The 20,934-nt window shown below is 40.8% G+C and overlaps 1 protein-coding gene across 3 annotated transcripts in view; it reads left to right on the top strand.

The window, feature by feature from the left end:
* Positions 1-20,934, top strand: part of MTM1 (myotubularin 1) — a 98,850-nt gene that overhangs the window by 73,345 nt on the left and 4,571 nt on the right. For all 3 annotated transcript variants that reach the window (XM_060086614.1, XM_060086613.1, XM_060086615.1), the window contains 6 exons: positions 1,971-2,159; positions 5,958-6,143; positions 9,315-9,521; positions 10,595-10,687; positions 11,300-11,413; positions 16,463-16,639. In XM_060086614.1, coding sequence (XP_059942597.1) covers positions 1,971-2,159; positions 5,958-6,143; positions 9,315-9,521; positions 10,595-10,687; positions 11,300-11,413; positions 16,463-16,639 — 966 coding nt within the window. The remainder of the gene's footprint in view (positions 1-1,970; positions 2,160-5,957; positions 6,144-9,314; positions 9,522-10,594; positions 10,688-11,299; positions 11,414-16,462; positions 16,640-20,934) is intronic.

Raw genomic sequence — 20,934 nt, 5'->3', positions numbered from 1 at the left:
TGGGAATTCCCTGGTGGTCAAGTGGTTATGACTCCACGCTTTCACTGCCGAGGGCCCAGGTTCCAGCCCTGTGTTGGGGAGCTAAGATCCCACAAGCTGCCCAGCGCAGCCCTCCAAAAAAAGAGTGGGGACTTCCCTGGTGGCGCAGTGGTTAAGAATCTGCCTGCCAATGCAGGGGACACAGGTTTGATCCCTGGTCCGGGAGGATCCCACATGCCGCGGAGCAACTAAGCCTGTGTGCCACAACTACTGAGCCAGCGCTCTAGAGCCTGCAAGCCACAACTACTGAGCCCGTGTGCCACAACTACTGAAGCCCGCACACCTCAACTGCTGAAGCCCACATGCCCAGAGCCTGTGCTCTGCAACGAGAGAAACCACTGCAGTGAGAAGCCTGTGCACTGCAACGAAGAGTAGCCCCCGCTCGCCACAACTTGAGAAAGCCTGCGTGCAGCAACGAAGACCCAATGCAGCCATAAATAAATAAATAAATAAATAAATAAATAAATAAATAAATAAAATTTAAAGAAAGAGTGATTTTGTATCAAATCAACATGTTGTAGACCTTAAATTTACATAGTGTTATAGGTCAAGTATATGTCAATAAACCTGAAAAAAATTAAAAATACATAGATACTTAAAAGCGATCTCACGTCTTTTCCCTCTTGGAGGCAAAGCCATAGGAGGTGGGCAGGGCAGGTCTCACCTCCACGTTGTAGGTTAGAAAATGGAGGTTGAGGGAGGCCAGTGCTTGTGCCCAGGCCTCCCAGTCCTGAGCCTTTGGAGTCTTAGTTGGGGGCCACAGTGGTGTTTTGACTGGGCCCTGGCAGGCACAGAGACTCAACTGAATGAGTATTCATTCGTATTATCATATAATCTTTTCTCACTGACGTGTTGTCGTTATTATACACAGTGATTTTTATGAACATCAGTGCTCGTCATTTGCCATAGTGGGGAGGTGGCTTCAAAGATGACAGCGTACTTGGCCTTGTATTAAGTGAGCTCGAACACTTGTGCTTCTGGGGTTGTGTCTGCTTTTCATGGGTTTTCGTACACTGTGCTGGGTACATGCGTTCTCCATTCATCGTCCCAGCAGCGTCATGCTGTCACGTGGCTCTGCATTTGATGAAAGAGGGAAAGGACGCTACAGAGGCTGTGAACTCAGCCACCACACTTACCTTCCAGCTTCTGTTAATTTTATTTTATTTTTCTCTTCTAACAGCTTTATTGAGATAGAATTCATCTATGAAACCATTCATTCATTGAAAGTGGACAGTTCTGTAGCTTTTGCTGTATTACATTTTAAGCTTCCTTTTACAGGTCTTGTTTCTCAGGTGCTATGAACTGAGAGACCAGGTAGCAAGTGTGCTGGGCTTGTGTGTAAAATTGGAGAAGGTTGATTCTGAGTAAAGGCTCAGAGCTCTCGCAGGAGGCGGGTGTCCAAGCTTCATTGTGGAGACTCTGGCAGCTCTTTGGCTGTCCTGAGATCCTGTTTGCTTCCTTTGGGTTTTCAAGCCCCTGTGTTAGATTCTAGAGTTGAGACTGTTGGGAAAATGACCTGCAGGTGTGAGGTACCAGGGGTGGTTTTCTTTACCTCTCCCCTTTTGCTAGAGCTGTTTCTGGGTGATGACAAATCCAGTGCAGGCTACAGGACTGAAATAAAATGTCTGAAGCTTTCTGTTTCCTTTAAGTGATATAACTATTTTTAGGTAAGCATTTAATGTTTTTAGATGTGGTGCAAATTAAGAAAAGACTAGTAAAGCAATTGGTTATTGTCATTGGCCCTGAATAGTCATCATCGTTAAATGTGTGTTTCTGGGCACACATGGAAATGGCAGGTGAACAAGCATCCCGTTTCAGCAAAATGAGATTCACTTCATCATGATTGTTAGTGCTCTCTCTTTTTTAATAGTTTTAATTGTTTTGACATTTGGTTCTTTCTCGATAGCTTAAAATTTCTGAACCAACCGTAGGTGCTGTCATGGATTCATCCAGAAAACAAGACGGTCATCGTGCGTTGTAGTCAGCCTCTTGTTGGTATGAGTGGTAAACGAAATAAAGATGATGAGAAGTATCTCGACGTCATCAGGGAGACGAATAGACAAATTAACAAACTCACAATCTATGATGCTAGACCCAATGTAAATGCAGTGGCCAACAAGGTAAGTATATTTAATGGCATGGTAGAAACTTGCCTTACGTACAGTGTGCAGTGTTTTACATGAAGGTTGTTGCCATGGCCTCTCAACACGTGGGTTTAAATTAAACTTCGCTTAAAGAGGAAAATGAGTTCACTGAAGGTAGAAAATAGTTTTAATCACAAAACATATCTTAAAAGTTGAATACATTAAAGCCAAATGAAAATAAGCTTTAGGTAAACTAGAAGTCTAGAGCTGTAGTGAACTTGGGAAAGAGTTAGAATCTCTTTGGAGCCCTTTAGGCTGTTGACAGTCATTCTCAGTGTATACACTAGTGAGGCAACTGTGAGGATTATGGGAAGCTGTAATTGTTAAAATCCTAAATTTGTAGCTTTATCTAAGTATTCTCTTCACTATACTCAGAAATGTGTGTTCTCATTTATATGAGACAATCCAAGAAATGAATAGATCCATGTATGTGAATTTTATAGTTACACACATAATGGTAATATTTTCAAAGAAATCTGTCTCAAGGGTCTTCTTGGCCTTCTTAAGTAGAGCATGCAGACTGCCCCTAAAGTTGAATGACAAGGCAGTGTTGCCTGCAGGACTCCTCAGCAGATGCTCAAGGTGGAAGGCTGTTTGCCCCTGCACTACAGGGCCCAAGATTCAGAAATATCTTTGACATTCAGTTTCACCTTTTTGTTTTGTTTTTTTTTTTCCTTTCCTTCTCCCATTGCCAGCTGTCACTTATAAGTATTCACAGTGGGCCTGCCCCATTCCACCTTTCAGATGTATGGCTTCTTGTCAGATGTAGGCTTAAATTTCATCATCTTGAATATTTTTCTTATCCCAAGGTCATTTATCTGGCATCTTCAATTATTCAGAGCACAAGACAAGAACCTGAAAGCAAAACAAGTCCTCAAGCAGCTCAGATAGATTCAGTAGCTTCCTAAATGGACCCTGTGATGTCTGTCTACACAGGCGTGTGTGTGGGGCTCCACTCATAATTATTTGCACACAGATTGTGCACCTTACACATTTACTCTTGGACCTGGTATTTGTTACTGCAGTTGGTTTTGTTTTACATAACAAAAATGATATTGAAATTATTTGTCAAGCAATCAGGTAGTGAAATCGATAAATAGGTTAGGAAATATAGCACAACATTTAGGAAATTAAGTCTAAATATGAATATCTTGTTGTATTATCCTTACCTTTATATTTCTGTTCCTGCTATCCTTCAGGTATAATTCAGAGTTGAATACATGTATAAAATGAAGTATTTCCGTGTATACATTTAACCTGAAACAGATATCATATAACATTAAAATGGGGTATTTAGAAAGGATATTTTAAAATATATAAAATATATAAAATGAATAACTTTATTGTATTAACTCTAAAGCTCATTGTTGTAGCAGTAGAATTCTTGAATGCCTTTTTAACACTCAGGAAATATGCCTGTGTTTCTAGTCCATTTAGGAATGAAGGGAAGGAAAAAATTAAGGAAAAAAACCTAGGCTTGAAAGATCTGTGCATCATTCTCTAAAAAAACACACTCAGGTTCCCCTCCTCCCTCGGCTGTGTCTTCCTAGTCATCTGTATCCATAGCAACAGGCTGTGTACGTGGTTGCACTAGGTAACATGGGTTGTTCTTTTTTGTTGAAGAGAACTGAAAAGAAAACTTCAAAACTAATCAGAGATGCGGAATTTGAACTTTTGGGAACTCAGTCTATGCTTGACTAATTGATTTTTACCCTTCTGAATTCTCTCCTCTTTGGACCTAATTGTTCTGCCCTTGTGGATATTTAGAAATTTACAGCCCCGTATGTAACAAGCAACATTGCACCATTTTAAATTAAACAAAAAAACAAACAAAGGAAACCTAGAGGCAGATAAGATCCAGCAGCCTGTGATGAATTAAAGTGGGACTGTGTTCATGTCTGTTTTTGGCAGAAACTTTGGCAATGAATTATTACTTTTTCCTCCTATCATCTTCAGTGATCTATGAAAGAAACTCCAGAGTTAGGAATGTCTTTGAAAATCACTAACTGTTTACAAACCACATGTACAGAGAAACAGGTCACGTGTCCATGGGAGGGTAACGTGTGTCCTCCTCCTGTGAGACGCTTGCAGATCCAGTTCACAACAGTGACTGCCAGGGGGATAGGTGCACCTCTGTTGTGACCTCTGATGGCAGCTGCAAGGTGTTATTCCCTGAGGTAGGGGTAACCAAGGAGAGGGGAATATGACCCATTTGTGTATGGATTCATTAGCTGATAACTGTTTAAAAACAAAGTGAACATTTATTGTCTACTTACTACTGATGCCATTTGTAGCAAGCTTTAAAAACACATTTCTGTCTAAATAAAATACAATTTCTTACCTAGAGTCTCTGGAGATCAAGGCCTCTGGCTTGTACCTAGGTCTCCAGGTTTGAAGTTCAAGTGGTAGCCTTACTTCTACTGCAGGAAACCTTCTCTGTGACTAACCCCGGAAAAAAACCATAAGATGTGTTGGCCCTTCTATCCCGAGCTACAAGTTTATATTCCTTCAATTGTAAATGAAAAGAGAAGAGGTATTCCATGGCAATGGCAGGCATGTCGCTTGTCTGTCCGTTCCCTGCGGGCACTGCCAAGATAGTACAACTTGGCTTTGACTGTTTACTTACCTTTACTGGTGAGTTTACATATTCATATGTTTTTATGATGTTAATTAGCATCCTTCCATTTTAGCTTGCTTTCTTCGCAGGTCCCTGAATAATTTAACTTTTTCTTAAAAGGCCAGAGGCCACATGTTCCATGGCATTTTAAAGCATTAAGCAGAATGCATCCAGGTTCCTAAACAAAACTGGAGCGTTTCTTTTTGTCTTCGTGGAAAACGGGCATCTTCACGACCCTGTGAAAGGGAAGTGATGCCCACCCTAGCGGGTGGATGCTGATAGGCGCCACGGCAGGTGGTAGCCATCTCGTCCCCGCTTGAAACCTTTTGTCCCTCCAGGGCCCACCACGTGCAGCGCTGTCCCTGGTGTTTGCATAGCACACACACAGTCATGGGGCACTAGAAAAGGTTCAGGCTGTGAAGTCAGATGACTTAAGTTCTGCTGCTTACCTCTGACTTTGGGGGTAGCTAAATAGCATCTCTTCTCATTTTCAAAATGGAGATAGTAATACCTGTCTTGCAGCATTGCTGTAAGAGTTAGATAAAATTATGTAAAGCAAGAATCACAGTATCTGGGATGTCAGAGGGGCTCATTGAATGGTGGCTGGTGTTAGCTGTTATAGAGCCTGGCTCCTTTTAATCTTATGAGACCTAGGTAGTATTATCCCCTGTTCTACAGGAGACAACGTTGAGGCGCAGGGAGGTTAAGTGCCTTGCCCCAGATCACACAGCGAAGAGGGGCTGAAACTGAGCTATCGACCTGGGTCTGTCTGAGCCCATCCAGTCCCACGGGAGCCTGCCCCTGAAGAGTACTGTTAAAATCCGATGGAAGACAGCGACCATTCAGAACCTGCTCTTGCCTTTCCAGATCCGGAAGAAGAGCTAGTAATTATAGAACATTTTGAAAATGATTTTTTCTCTCAAATACAGATCCTCAGGAAATTGCCAGCTCGCCATCTTTTTTCCCTAGCTCAAAGTGTGACTAATGTTGTTGAGGCCTAGTGTCAGATAGGAAGTCAGGTCACATCAATTATTGTATCTAAGTTGCAAGTTTTTAGGTTGAGATTTGGAGGACCAATAACGTTTGAAATATTTGTGTAAGTTACTGAAGAAATAGAAAACCCGACTTACTGTTTTGTGTATCTTCTTGTTTCTTAGGCAACAGGAGGAGGATATGAAAGTGATGACGCCTATCATAACGCCGAACTTTTCTTCTTAGACATTCACAACATTCATGTCATGCGGGAATCTTTGAAAAAAGTCAAAGACATTGTTTATCCTAATGTGGAAGAATCTCACTGGTTGTCCAGTTTAGAATCTACTCACTGGTTGGAACATATCAAGGCAAGTATATTTTTTTGAAAAAAGATACACATATATAAAAAAGAAAGTAATGGTTTAGTGGATTAGGAAATTTTTTTGATTCCTTAAATTAAAAAAAATTGAACAGTGAGAGAGAAAATGTTTGTTGTATATGGCTCTACATTTGACAATTTTGTGTTTCTTTACAATTTGCTTACCTAAATTAAAGATTTCACAATATTATCTCCAGAATATTTTTTAGAGTTTGTAGAGATGTCACTTTCCAACTCGTCAATAGCAAGTAGTTGAGCCTTTCACCCAGGTTTATTTAGAAGTAGATAATTTATTATTGAACCATTACTGGGTATGACCCTCTGACCCTCCAGAACCTAGAACAATTGTTTTTATTGAAACTTACCTCAAATTGACTTTGTTTAAAGAATGAGTTTTGTGTTTTTATTATATTCAATCCTTCATCTTGATAGAGGCATCAAAAACCTCCATTCTTTTAAAAGTACTTGAAGTTGGGACCTCCCTGGTGGTGCAGTGGTTAAGAATCTGCCTGCCAATGCAGGGGACACAGGTTTGATCCCTGGCCCGGGAAGATCCCACATGCCGTGGAGCAACTAAGCCCGTGCGCCACAACTACTGAGCCTGCGCTCTAGAGCCTGTGAGCCACAACTACTGAGCCCTTGTGCCACAACTACTGAAGCCTGCACGCCTAGAGCCCATGCTCTGCAACAAGAGAAGCCACCGCAGTGAGAAGCCCATGCACCGCAACGAAGAGTAGCCCCCGCTCGCTGCAACTAGAGAAAGCCCGTGCGCAGCAACAAAGACCCAATGCAGCCAAAAATAAATAGATAAAATAAATAATAATTTTTTTAAAAAGTACGTGAAGTTATGTGAGGGAACTAACAATTTTAGAAGCCACGATTTAGTTCTATAAACAAACAAAAAACCAACCTTAAATAGGTGAATTATTAAGATAGAGTGTTTTCTAGTCAAAATTTATTTTCCAACTTAATAGGAGTTATAATTTTAGTTAGTCTCTCGAACTTTTGTTTTTTTTCACAATTTATCATCCTCAAAAATGAATTGCAAAAAATCTAATTGTGACAATTAAATGTAATATGGTATCCTGGGTAGGGTTCTGGACTAGAATAAGAGAACATTAGGTAAAAACTAAGGAAATCTGAATAAAGCATGGCCTTCATTAAAATTAAGTTTATTAATAATTTAATAATATATCTATTATTGGTTCATAGTTGTGACAGATGTACCATACTATTCTAAGATGTCAATAATAGGGGAAATTGGGTCGAGTATATGGGAACCTTCTGTAGTACCTTTATAACTTTTCTGTAGATTTTGAGAATGGCTCTTCAAGGGCTTTTGTAGACAAAGCAAAAAGATACAGTTTACGTGGGTTTAAATTTTTTTATTATTATTAATTTATTTTTTGGCTGCGTTGGGTCTTCATGGCTGCATGCGGCCTTTCTCTAGTTGTGGCGAGTGGGGGCTGCTCTTCGTTGCGGTGCGTGGGCTTCTCATTGCGGTCACTTCTCTTGTTGCGGAGCACGGTCTGTAGAGCTCACAGGCTTCACTAGTTGCAGCGTGCAGGCTCAGTAGTTGTGGCTCGAGGGCTCTAGAGCATAGGCTCAGTAGTTGTGGCTCACGGGCTTAGTTGCTCGGTGGCATGTGGGATCTTCCTGGACCAGGGCTCGAACCCATGTCCTCTGCATTGGCAGGTGGATTCTTAACCACTGCGTAGGTGTGTTTAATTTTTTAAAGGAAATAACCACACAGGTCTGAAAAGGTGAATATACTGGTTGGGGGTACCATTCACTCCTTACTTGAGCAAGAAAAGAACCACAGTTATGTGATTGGCTCAAGGTGAGACACGTTAAAAATGGAATGAGGTTTCAAACCCAGACCTTTGGTCATGGAGTCTAACCAGTACAGGCTACAACATGGATGAACCTCAAAAACATTATGCTGAGTGAAAGAAGCCAGACATAAAAGACCACCTAATGTAGAATTCCATTTCTATGAAATTTCTAGTAAAGGCAAAACTGTAGAGACAGAAAGCAAATCAGTGGTTGTCTGGGGCTGAGGGTGGGAACAGAGATTGGCACCCGGAACCATTTTGGGTAATAGAACTGCTCTGCCACTGGATGGTGGTGATGGTCGCAAAACTGTATAAATTTATTAAACCTTTTCGAAGTGTACACTTACAGGTAAATTCTACTGTTTGTAAAGTATACTTCTGTAAATACTTAAATCATCAAAAATGACATCAGTAGCTCTTTGTATGCATACATTTAGTCACCGCTAGGTCTCAAATTCCTACTAGAGGCTGTCAGTTTATCTTTAGGTAAGGATTCTGCTATTTATGAGCCACATAAGAGTTCATATCTTGTCAATTTAAAGGCCAGAAGGTGATTTCCATTGTATCATGCCTTTAAGGTCTAGACTGGACCTCTTGGGCCAGTGATTTTTCTAATGTGATCACTGTTATTGGTTGCATTGTGTCCTCCCAAAGTTTATATGTTGACGTCCTGACCCCCAGTACCTTAGGGTGTGACCTTATTTGCAAATAGGGTCACTGCAGATGTGATTGGTTAAGATGAGGTCTGACTGGAGTAGGGTGGGCCCTTCATTCGATAAGGCTGGTGTCCTTATGAAAAGGGGAAATTTGGACACAGATACATGCTCAGGGGAAATACCATCTGAAGACTGGAGTTATGCTGCCAGAAGGCAAGGAACTACCAGAAGCTTTGAGATAGACCTGGAACAGGTCCTTCCCTAGAGCCTTCAGTGGGAGCATGACCCTGCCCACACCTTGATCTTGGACTTCCAGCCTCCAGAACTGGGAGATAATACATTTCTGTCATTTAAGCCACCCAGTCTGTGTGGCTTTGTTACAACAGCCCTAGTGAACTCGTACAATCACATATGTGAAAGAAAGCTTGAAATGCAGTTTGGCTTTTGTGTATTTGTCTTGTTTTTTAATACCTACTTGCATTCGAAGGCAGTTTCTGTAGAGGAAAAGCAACAGACCCTGCAGCTTCTGGCCTTCCGTTTTCAGAATTCTTTCTGTTCTAGATGTTAATAGTATTTTAAAACGAACTTTAACTAGGGCTAAAAGCTATAAGTTCAAATTTAAGCAGTCCCTTCCAGCTAGCTACTGACTTGCATGTTTTTCTTTGGCAGCTCGTTTTGACGGGAGCCATCCAGGTTGCAGACAGAGTTTCTTCAGGGAAGAGCTCAGTGGTGGTGCACTGCAGCGACGGATGGGACAGGACTGCCCAGCTGACGTCCCTGGCCATGCTGATGTTGGACAGTTATTACCGGAGCATCGAGGGCTTTGAAATATTGGTCCAAAAAGAATGGATCAGTTTTGGACACAAATTCGCATCTGTAAGTAAACAATAAAGCTAGTTTTTTAAATGTCTGATCACCACCATCTGGGATTAAAAAAACTATTTGTGAAACCAGTGATTTCCTTTTAAAAAGAAAATCTGAGGAGTGTAATAAAAAACACTCTGCAGGTTTGAAAATGTGTGACGCCTTGGGTTTAGCCAGTCTTTTTAGGAGACATATTTATCCACCTGCGCTATTAACAGTTTCGCTTGAAAGTAATACAAAAAGTGTTTAAATTGAAATTGTGCAAAAGAAGGAAGATACTCCTTTCTCAACTAATATTATAACTATTAGAGCCAAATATTTTGTAGAAATGCTAGACTTTTTGTTGAGGCTTTTACTATTCTCTGATAGACATTTTGAAAACCAAAAGAACCTATTAAAATTCCTATTTCCTATTTTCCTAAAGAACCTATTAAAATTAAATTTCCTATTAAAAGGGTGTCTTGTTTCCAGGCACCCTTTGAATAAGCATTTTCAACAAGTTCCCCACATGATTCTCATGAAGAGAATCCATAGACAGTGTCAGAAACACTGCTGTGTAGCCTTGTCGCCTTCATCTAAATTTCACAAGTAGTGTGAATAGCATCGTCAAGTAGAAAGAGTCATTGTTTAGTAAATGAATAAATGGTGAGGTTTTTGTCTTGTTTTTGAGAAAGAACCTTTTTTAAAAGAACTTTTAATTATAATAATCACACCCTTTTGGACATGGTTTCAAGACTTGAAACTTTGGGATTGGTCCCTTCGCAACTGGTAACTTAACTCTACCTGCAGCTGCCCACGACTTGTACAAAATTCCAACCGGATAAAATAGTTGTCATGTTCACATAGCATCATGATGCTTTCTCAGTTTGTATTGATATATTATAGAAGTTTATATACTTAATTTCCATTATTTTGAAACCATACGTTATTTTCTGTATTGCCATGGGAAAAAAAATACTATTCACTCTCTGAGAAGCTTGGCGTTTGGAATGCAGATTGCTGAGTTGTGATTGTCACATTTTGTGAGTTGTATGCTTCCTCAGTTTTGTACCCAGTGATTAAAACAAATCATCACTTCCTTTCAGAGAATAGGTCATGGCGATAAAAACCACGCTGACGCTGACCGATCTCCTATTTTTCTCCAGTTTGTTGATTGTGTATGGCAGATGTCAAAACAGGTAAGAGATATTAGGATGAAAATACATCTGACTTAATGTTTAAATATTTTGATATAATATCTGGGATTAGCCTCAGAGTAACACAGGGTAGGGATAGAGATGCAACAAGTTTGGCCATGTGCAAATAACTGTTGAGGCTGGGTGATGGGTACACGGGGTTCACTTTTTTTGTTCTCACTACTATTTATATTCACTGGGATTTTTCATAATAAAGTTTTAAAATTTTAATATTTAACTGTACTCTCTCTGCTAGTGGAGAAACAGCATAATTGACAATAGCAAGTCGTCTTTTCCAATTCATCCTACGCTGGCATTTGTGTGTAGGCGTGTCTGCTCCCTTAGACTACCATAAATAATTAAACCATCCTGTGTGTCCTGTACGCTCAGGAGAGCCCAGAAAATGGGCTTATTTTCTCTTTTTCCCTCTTTATTCCTTTACTTGATGCTCAGTTAAGCTCTTCAGCCCTGTGCAAAGCACCAACAGGTGAGCTGTAGCATGCTGCAGACCACAGCCTCAGCTGTCCTTCTGGAACATTTATGCACCTCTTCTCAGCTCTGTGCGAGATCAGCCCCAAGTTTTCATACATTGTTTGCTTGTTTGCTTTTGTCTAGTTCCCTACAGCTTTTGAATTCAATGAACGGTTTTTGATTATAATTTTGGATCATCTGTATAGTTGCCGCTTTGGTACTTTCTTATACAACTGTGAATCCGCTCGAGAGAAACAGGTGAGTGTTTAACATCTTTAACATCTTTTTAGTTAAAGACTCACCAAAATGTGTTTAATCTGCTGTGAAATAACAAAGAATTTGATAGCTTGGTTTGTGGTTAATGCAAAGTTTCTCATTCTGTACCCCAAGCTTGGGCGTTTTCACTTCAACCAGGGGTTATTGAGTGTGTGGTGTTTACTTCAGGGGTAAGACATTGACTTTGCCTTCAGGGAGTAGGAATGACTTTTTTGTTGAGGTATAGGTGATTTACAATATTGTATAAGTTTCTGGTGTACAACACAGTGATTCAATAGTTTTATAGATTATACCCCATTTAAAGTTATTACAAAATAACAGCTGTATTTCCCTGTGCTACATATCCTTATAGCTTATTTATTTTATACCTAATAGTTTGTACGTCTTAATCCCCCACCCCTATCTTGCTCCTCCCACCTTCCCTCTCCCTGCTAGTAACCACTAGTTCGTTCTCTATATTGGTGAGTCTGTTTCTGTTTTGTTACATTTGCTCACTTTTGTTTTATAGATTCCTCATATAAGTGGACACATACAGTATTTGTCATTCTCTGTCTGACTTATTTCCCTTAGCATAATACCCTCCAGGTCCATCCGTGTTGCTGCAAATGGCATTATTTCATTCTTTAATGGCTGAGTAATATTCCATTGTATATACATAGCACATCTTCTTTTTTTATTTATTTTTATTTTATTTATTTTATTTTTGGCTGCGTTGGGTCTTCGTTGCCGCACGCGGGCTTCTCTCTAGTTGTGGCAAGTGGGGGCTACTCTTCATTGCGGTGTGCGGGCTTCTCATTGAAGTGGCTTCTCTTGTTGTGGAGCACAGGCTCTAGGTGTGCGGGCTTTAGTAGTTGTGGCACATGGACTCAGTAGTTGTGGCTCATGGGCTCTAGAGCGCAGGCTCAGTAGTTGTGGCGCACGGGCTTAGTTGGTCCGCGGCATGTGGGACCTTACCGGGCCAGGGATTGAACCCGTGTCCCCTGCATTGGCAGGTGGATTCTTAACCACTGCGCCACCAGGGAAGCCCCTAGCACATCTTTTTTATCCAGTCATCTGTTGGTGGACAGTTAGGTTGCTTCCATATCTTGGCTATTGGAGTATGGATAGCTGTAAAAGGCATGCAAGGTCACCCTCCCAAAATGCCATAAAAATGTCAGTAAGGGAAATTTTTTTTAAAAGGCATAAACCCACAAGAACAGGGGGAAATAAGGAAGGAGACACAGCAACAAACTTGGAAGCTGGAAACTTAGTAGATAAGTGGGAAATAACTTTACTTGAGAAAAGTGACTCGCAAACCAGCAGCGGGCAAGCCAAGAACCAGGCCACTTTGCATCACAGCAACCCCATATGACTCAGGGGTTCTGGGGCAAAGGTGTACCAGCGTATGGGGCAAAGAGGGAAGGGTAAGATAACTTGAAGGGGAATAAAAAAGATAACCTGAGGGTCTGTTTAGTATAAGCAGGTAGCTTTCCCCAGATCACGTCCACTTGTCTCTGGAGTTAAGGACAGAGGTTTCTTCTCGAGAGAGGGTGAGAGTAGGTATCCGGGCTGGGGACCTGAGTGTCCTCAGGGGATGAGGTGAATGGAAAGAGCTGGTCTGTGAGAGACCCAGCCCATGTCCCCTGCTCACTCCCAGCATTCTGGCGGCAGGTCCTTATCTTTCAGGTGAGAGCCTGTTGGCAAGGATGGGGAGAAAATGGAACCCTTGGATGTTGCTAGTGGTATGTACCCAAGAGGAATGAAAACAGGGGTTGAAACAAAAACTTAGACACAGATGTTCATGGCAGCCCTACTCAGAATAGCTAAAAGACGTCAACAACCCCACTGTCCATCAGCTGATGAATAGATGAACTAAATGTGGTCTATCCATTCAGTGGAATATTATTCAGCCATCAAAAGGAATGACGTTCTGACCCATGCCACAAACGGATGAACCTTGAAAACGTGCTAAGTGAAAGGAGCCAGACACAAAAGGCACATATTGTATGATTTCATTTATATGAAACGTCCAGAAAAACAAGTCCATAGAGACAGAAAGCACATTTGTGGTTGACGGGCTGGAGGGAGGGGAGAATGGGGAGTGACTTCTTAATGTGTACAGGGTTTCCTTTGGGGATGATGAAAATGTCTTAGAACTTCATAGAGGTGGCAGTTGGACAACATTGGGAAAGTACTAAAAGCCAGTGAATTGTAGACTTTAAAATGGTGAATTTTATGGTACGTGAACTACACTTCAATTTGGGGGAAAAAAAGGAATCATCTCTAGAGAAACTGACTAGCCCAAGAAAAAGGACCTAAAGATTACCAACAGCTAGGATTCCCCATGGTGAAGCTCAGGTTGACAAGCCTCATGACTTCAGAGCTTACATAATAGCAACAAGCAGGAGAGAAATAAAACAGCTTGGAGAAAATAGTTACCATGTAGGGTGGGGAGAAACCTAGACAGGAAGCTATCAGTTAATGTTCCAAGAAAGATAGGAAAATATTGGTACCATGAAATAATAACAGGATATTATTTAGAAAGAACATTTAGAGATAAGAAAACTTGAAATTAAAAACATGCTATCAGGGACTTCCCTGGTGGCACAGTGGTTAAGAATCCACCTGCCAATGCAGGGGACATGGGTTTGAGCCCTGGGGAAGAGCCCTGGTCAGGGAAGATCCCACATGCCACGGAGCAACTAAGCCCGTGTGTCACAACTACTGAAGCCCTTGTGCCTAGAGCCCATGCTCTGCAACAAGAGAAGCCACCGCAACGAGAAGCTGGTGCGCTGCAACAAAGAGTAGTCCCCACTCGCCACAACTAGAGAAAGCCTGCGCACAGCAGTGAAGACCCAACGCAACCAAAAATTAATTAATTAATTTTAAAAAATGTACTATCAATAGAAATTTAAAATTTAGCAGAAGAGTTGTAAGATTAGGTTGAAGTCTCCCAAAAAGTAGGGCATAGAGACAGGTAGGAAATGGAGATAAGAAAACTAGAAGATCAGTTCTGGAGTCCAATATCCAAATCATAGGAGTTCTAGAAAGGGAAAATAGGCAAAGAAGAGCAGGAAATCACCGGAATAATGTGAGAATATTTCCCAGAATTGAGGTGTGTGAGTTTCCACATTGAAAGGCCTACCAAGTAGTGCCCAGGCACAGTGGACAAGAAGAGACCCACAGTAAAGCACATCTTTGTGAAGTCTCAGAACACCAGGGAGAAAGGAAAGGCCCTTCAGGCTTCCAAAGAGAAGAAGAGTGGGTTATGTGCAAAGAAACAGAAGTAAGGAAGACTTTGAATTCTTCAGCAGCAATATTGGAAAGTATAACTCAGCGGAGCATTGCCTTCCGAATTTTAAAGGAAAATGGTTTCAACCTAGAATCCTCTCGCCACCCAACTGTCAACCAGATGTGAAGTAGACCAAACGTATCCTCAGACACACGTGGCATCAAGAAAGAAGACTGCATGGAGTTCAGGAAGCCAGGAGCTCCAGCACAGAGAGGCCAAAGGGAAGCCTCAGAGGGTGAAACAGAAGAGACTTCCTGAATGAGAGCTGGGTGCATGGCGTGGGGGCGGCCCCAGGATGCACCTGGGGACTCCAGATGTGCTGAGTGTCCTGATCAGACTTTTAAAGACATTGGAGGAAGAGTTTGGGGTTGAATGAGTGATAGATGCCAAGAGAAGTAAGCAAGCAGAATAGACAGCTGTTAAATTAAAGGAAAACAAAACCAAAAATTGTACAGGATAAGAAATCAGAGTAGAAAAGACATGACTTACCTGGGAATAGCATTTGCTGAGTCATAGCAATCTAAACCCTAAACATGGATCTAACCAGAGCAACGCTGTAAACTGAGGGTCTGAGGCAGGGTAGAAGGTGTGAGCGCAGCAGGATGGGGAGGAACGTTCTCGCTGTGGCAGTGTCAGCAGTTAATGCCTGTAACTTTAAAGTCAACAAGTAGCAAGAAAAGGGTGTTTCTCACAGGGGCGGAGGTAAGTACCAAATAACCAAAGCAATTTTTAAAATCAAACACAGTTGCTTGGGAGAAAGGGAGAAAGGTGAGAGACTACTTTTTTCATAACAAACCTTGTCAAGCTGTTTGACTTTATATCAACTGTGTGTATGTATAAAAATAAAAACAAGCATGCCAATAAACACAAGGCAGTGTAGACTGTGGAATCAGAAAGGGACAAATGAAGTTTTAGGTGGATCCCAAGGAAGGCAAAATTATGCTGCTATTATTACCGTTCAAATTCACAAAATGTGTATGTTCAAAAAATTTCTTCAGTCACTATTTCAAGCTGTTCTTTTCAACTTCCAGTTTTAGCTTACTGGTCCTTTCTTCTTGACGTCATTACTAGGAAGAGTTTCCAATTCTGCCTTCAGTAATTTTAATATTTGTACTTTTATTTCCCAAGTTTTGATTTTCCTCTACTTATGATCAAAATGGGTAAAAACCTATAATTAAAAAACAATGAAGATGTGAATATCTGTATGAGATGATGGATACCAGACTGAAAATTGAAGATTCAATGAAGTCAGTTATCCACGTGTTTCAAATATCTGGATACTGGCATGATGCATTAAACATCTGGATGTTTGATTAACATAACGCTTTGTCTGGATGCCTACTGTCAAGTAGATACAGGTTGAGATTTTGTAGTTCTAACAAACACAAAAATGGAAAAAGTCAGCGAGATCTTATGATAATTTTTCTTGCTGCTGAATTCAAAAGAGCGTACTGCCCATCTGTTCGTAAATGTTTTCCCTAGCCAGGAATAGTCTTCTTAGGTCAGTGAGTTGCATTTAATGTTAGAGCATCCTTTCCCTCTCTCTTCAGGCAGAAACAGTGGCTCTCAAGCCATTATCTATGCAAATATTGGGAAGTGGTGCTCAGCACTCCCAGACACAGAAGGCTTTTTGAGCTATTATGGGGATAATGTACATGTGTGATTCAAGTTGATGCTCAGCTGTATCACTGCAGCCTGCAAAATGGTTTGTGTACCGGGCTGTGTTTTTACTTAGGCTTTCCACTTTCTCTTTCCTCTAGAAAGTTACAGAAAGAACTGTTTCTTTATGGTCGCTGATAAACAGTAATAAAGACAAATTCAAAAATCCCTTCTACACTAAAGAAATCAATCGAGTTTTATATCCAGTTGCCAGTATGCGTCACTTGGAACTTTGGGTGAATTACTACATTAGATGGAACCCCAGAATCAAGCAACAAGTAAGTGAAGTAGCAAGTGATGTCGACTGAGTACTACTTCTGGACTTAAATAATGTTATGTAGTATATTTTTTTAAATTTTTATTTTATTTTAAATTTTTATTGGGGTATAGTTGATCTACAATGTAGTGTTACTTTCAGGTGAACAGCAAAGTGAATCTGTTATACATATACCTATATCCACTCTTTTTTAGATTCTTTTCCCATATAGGCCATCACAGAGTATTGAGTAGAGTCCCCTGTGCTATACAGTAGGTCCTTATTAGTTATCTATTTTATATATAGTAGTGTGTATATGTCAATCCCAGTCTCCCAATTTATCCCTCCCCCCACCTTTCCCCTTTGGTAACAATAAGTTTATTTTCTACATCTGTGACTCTACTTCTGTTTTGTAACTAAGTTTGTTTATACCCTTTTTTAAGATTCCAGTTACAGGCAATATATGATATTTGTCTTTCTGTGTCTTACTTCACTCAGTATGGACAATCTCTGGGTTCATCCATGTTGCTGCAAATGGCATTATTTTGTTCTTTTTTATGGCTTTTCAAAAATATTATGAAAGGAAACAGAGCAGACTAAAAAAATTATACTTGCTTTTATTTTTTTTATTTTTTGAGTCCACTTGGCTCAACTATTTTATTGACTAAGCATCTGTTTTTAATGGGGTTTTTTTAACATCTTTATTGGAGTATAATTGCTTTACAATGGTGTGTTAATTTCTGCTTTATAAAAAAGTGAATCAGTTATACATATACATATGTTCCCATATCTCTTCCCTCTTACATCTCCCTCCCTCCCACCCTCCCTATCCCACCCCTCTAGGTGGTCACAAAGCACCGAGCTGATCTCCCTGTGCTATGCGGCTGCTTCCCACTAGCTATCTGTTTTATGTTTGGTAGTGTATATATGTCCATGCCACTCTCTCACTTCGTCCCAGCTTACCCTTCCCCCTCCCCATGTCCTCAAGTCCATTCTCTAGTAGATCTGCATCATTATTCCCGTCCTGCCCCTAGGTTCTTCAGAACCTTTTTTTTTTCTTAGATTCCATATATATGTGTTAGCATACGGTATTTGTTTTTCTCTTTCTGACTTACTTCACTCTGTATGACAGACTCTAGGTCCATCCACCTCACTAGAAATAACCCAATTTCGTTTCTTTTTATGGCTGAGTAATATTCCATTGTATATATGTGCCACATCTTCTTTATCCATTCATCTATGACACTTGCTTTTAAACACAACTTTAGTTATATATTGTTTTTAATTACTAAACCATTTATTTTTAAAATTTATTTAATTTATTTATTTATGATTTTTGGCTGCGTTGGGTCTTCGTTGCTGCATGCGGGCTTTCTCTAGTTGCAGCGAGTGGGGGCTACTCTTTTGTTGTGGTGCACAGGCTTCTCATTGTGGTTTCTCTTGTTGTGGAGCATGGGCTCTAGGAGCGTGGGCTTCAGTAGTTGTGGCTCGCGGGCTTAGTAGTTGTGGCTCGCTGGCTCTAGAGCGCAGGCTCAGTAGTCGTGGTACACAGGCATAGTTACTTCGTGGCGTGTGGGATCTTCCCAGACCAGGGCTCGAACCCGTGTCCCCTGCATTGGCAGGCGGACTCTCAACCACTGTGCCGCTAGGGAAGCCCCACTAAACCATTTATTTTGATTGGTGTTAAACTTACATTTTTCCTGACAACATGAATAATACCATTTTTTTTTACTAAGATGTAAACTAATTTAAAGCTCTGGAAAATTTCTGAGTTTTGATTGTCAAGGATTTTCTTTAATCATTATAAGTTGTTAGACATCATAAGAAGGTTTTTTCCAGCGACTAGACTGAGATGATCCTTTAAGGAAAAGGAACATTTTCTACTCTCTGTTCAGGTGTATGTACTTGTCAGCTAATATCAGAGTGCTCTTTACTGAAGGTCTTTACTTCTAAAGTAAAGATAATTGATCTGTCAAAGGATAGTACAGTCATTTGGCCATTTCTCAGTCCAACATGGCAATGGTGATTTTTGAAGCGAAAGACTGCACATTTTATTAAAGGCACAGTCAGGCTTTCCCTTCTCCCAGCCTCACTGCATCCAAGATCAGAAGGAAAGTCCAGCCTGTTTGTGAGGGCTCAGAAGTATGTCCACTGAGCCATTTGTTCTAAGTGCTCTAAATAGTCAATATTTGCGATTGCTCTCTGTAAAGGTTTGCATGTTTTCCTGCAGTCCCAGGCCAGTCTTGCGTAAGCAGCAGCTTTAATCCCACTACAAATAGTCGGGCAACAGCAGGGCCTGGTGCTCAGTCTGTCCCTCAGTTTGTTTATTCCACTCTGGCAGCTGGCCACACGCCAGTGTGTGTGTGCTCTCTCTTCCCACTGGGGAAATGCACATTTAAGCTGGCCCTCTTGTTTCAAGGTCTCTGCTTGCTTGCATGAAAGCCTTTTGCAATTTTGTAATGGTTGAAATGTGTAGTCTTTTGGAAAGTGACAGATTCCAGGGCTTGAGAACATTCACTTGTTTAGTTTGGGATTTGAGAAGCACACAGAGGGAATGCCTTTAGCATAGCTCCAGCATTTGGAATATCAAGTAAAGAGGAAATGGGAATTTTTACACGGTTCTAAGCAGTGTTACATGGGGTGTGTTCCTTTTCTGAATAAAACATATAGATGAGCACTGTTTGTCCTATAAATTTCACCTTTTCCATATTTATCATGGCTTTTTATAAAACTATTGTTTTTTAGAAAATGTTGACAATTTCTGTACAGATTCTGTAATCTCCCGTCACCCATTTGTACTTGGAGAAATTCTTGAAATTGCAGGCATTTAGAGCAATTCATTTATGATATACAAAGGTAATGACAATTGTGTGACAAGTCAAGTTTGCAGGGACATCACTGGCAGAACTTACTGTGATGTGTTTCTCCCCCTTATTCTCCCAGAGCTTAGGAAAATGGAACTGGGCCAGATAGGAATGCATATTTGTTTGATTGAGGTTTTTATTTTGAGACACTGATTGGTGTGTTTTAGGATCTGTGACATTTACCCGAAGAAAATAACTTACCCTTTCTATATAGATTTTCTGAACATCAAGGGTCCTACACGTGTCTTTATTGTCGCTCTCGGCATCTTGCGTTTTCATCTACCAAATACTGAACATTCCCATGCGTCAGGCACTGAGGGGACCCAGAAATTAAGAAGAGGTGGTCTCTGCCCACAGGGACATAAGCCGATGATGATAAACACTCGAGGAGAAATGTGGAAACGGAAGTGTGAATGAAGTGCATCAGGTTTCCCGAAAGATCTTATGCAGGACATTATTTCATACAGAAATAGATTACAGTCCAATCACATAGGACTTTGCAAATTATATAACGTAGACCTAAAAGAATATCCTTAACCACTGAAATCATTACTCAGTTGTGTGGCCCAGTTGGTATACAAGCAGTTACTGTGGTAAACTACCAGACCGATGCTTACATTTGACAAGCTATGAATAAGCAGGCTTGGTAGTTTTATGTAATATGAGGAAGTTGCTCATGCTGAAAGCCAAAGGATAATTTAGTCACATAAACCTGAGTGGGACCTTCGGCTGCTGGTGAGTCGCATATTGTCCTTTGGGGACCTCTGCACTCCACGTGGCTGTGAACCAGAGTTGCCCTGGGCAGTTCCCGTTTTGCTTAGGATGACAACAAGGACAGACATTCACAGGCTTACCTGGGTGGGATTTAAGTCATTTCCGATAGAAAAGTTAGAACTTCATGCTTCATTCCCCAAGGGAGACGTCGAGGTGTGGGATTTATAGTCACTTGACTACGCATTTCATTTCTCATCATTGTGTCCTTTGCTACACTGTCACAAATGCCCTCTTTCCTATTACATCCTCTAAATTGGTTTTGTTTGTTTATAGACTAATGACTTCTACATATTTTGTACCCATTACTAGATCAAATTGTCTTTTTATTTCTAATAGTTTTCTCACTCTATAGCCTCATCATCGGCAAAAATGATTTTTTTACTTCTCATTTCTTTGTCTTGTCTTAATTGTACTTGCTGGTACAATAACAAACAGATTCTAACAGTCATATGGGAAAGAGAGGTTTTCAAAATAGCCAAGACCAGAAACAGAGCATGCAGGTTCGGAGACTGGGGAGGGTGAGAAAGTGGCGGAGGGGAAAGAATGGACTGTGGATGTTAAATGTTTACTGGTAAGTGGTCCTGGCACAGCAGATGTCACACGTCCACAAAGACCTCCCATTCCCCGTACCTGCTCCTGCCGCCGGCCTCCTCATCGCAGCGCTCGGCAGCTCCATCCT

The sequence above is a fragment of the Mesoplodon densirostris genome, chromosome X (assembly GCF_025265405.1).
Source record: "Mesoplodon densirostris isolate mMesDen1 chromosome X, mMesDen1 primary haplotype, whole genome shotgun sequence".
NCBI lineage: Eukaryota > Metazoa > Chordata > Mammalia > Artiodactyla > Ziphiidae > Mesoplodon > Mesoplodon densirostris.
This window is presented reverse-complemented; position numbering and strand designations above follow the sequence as displayed.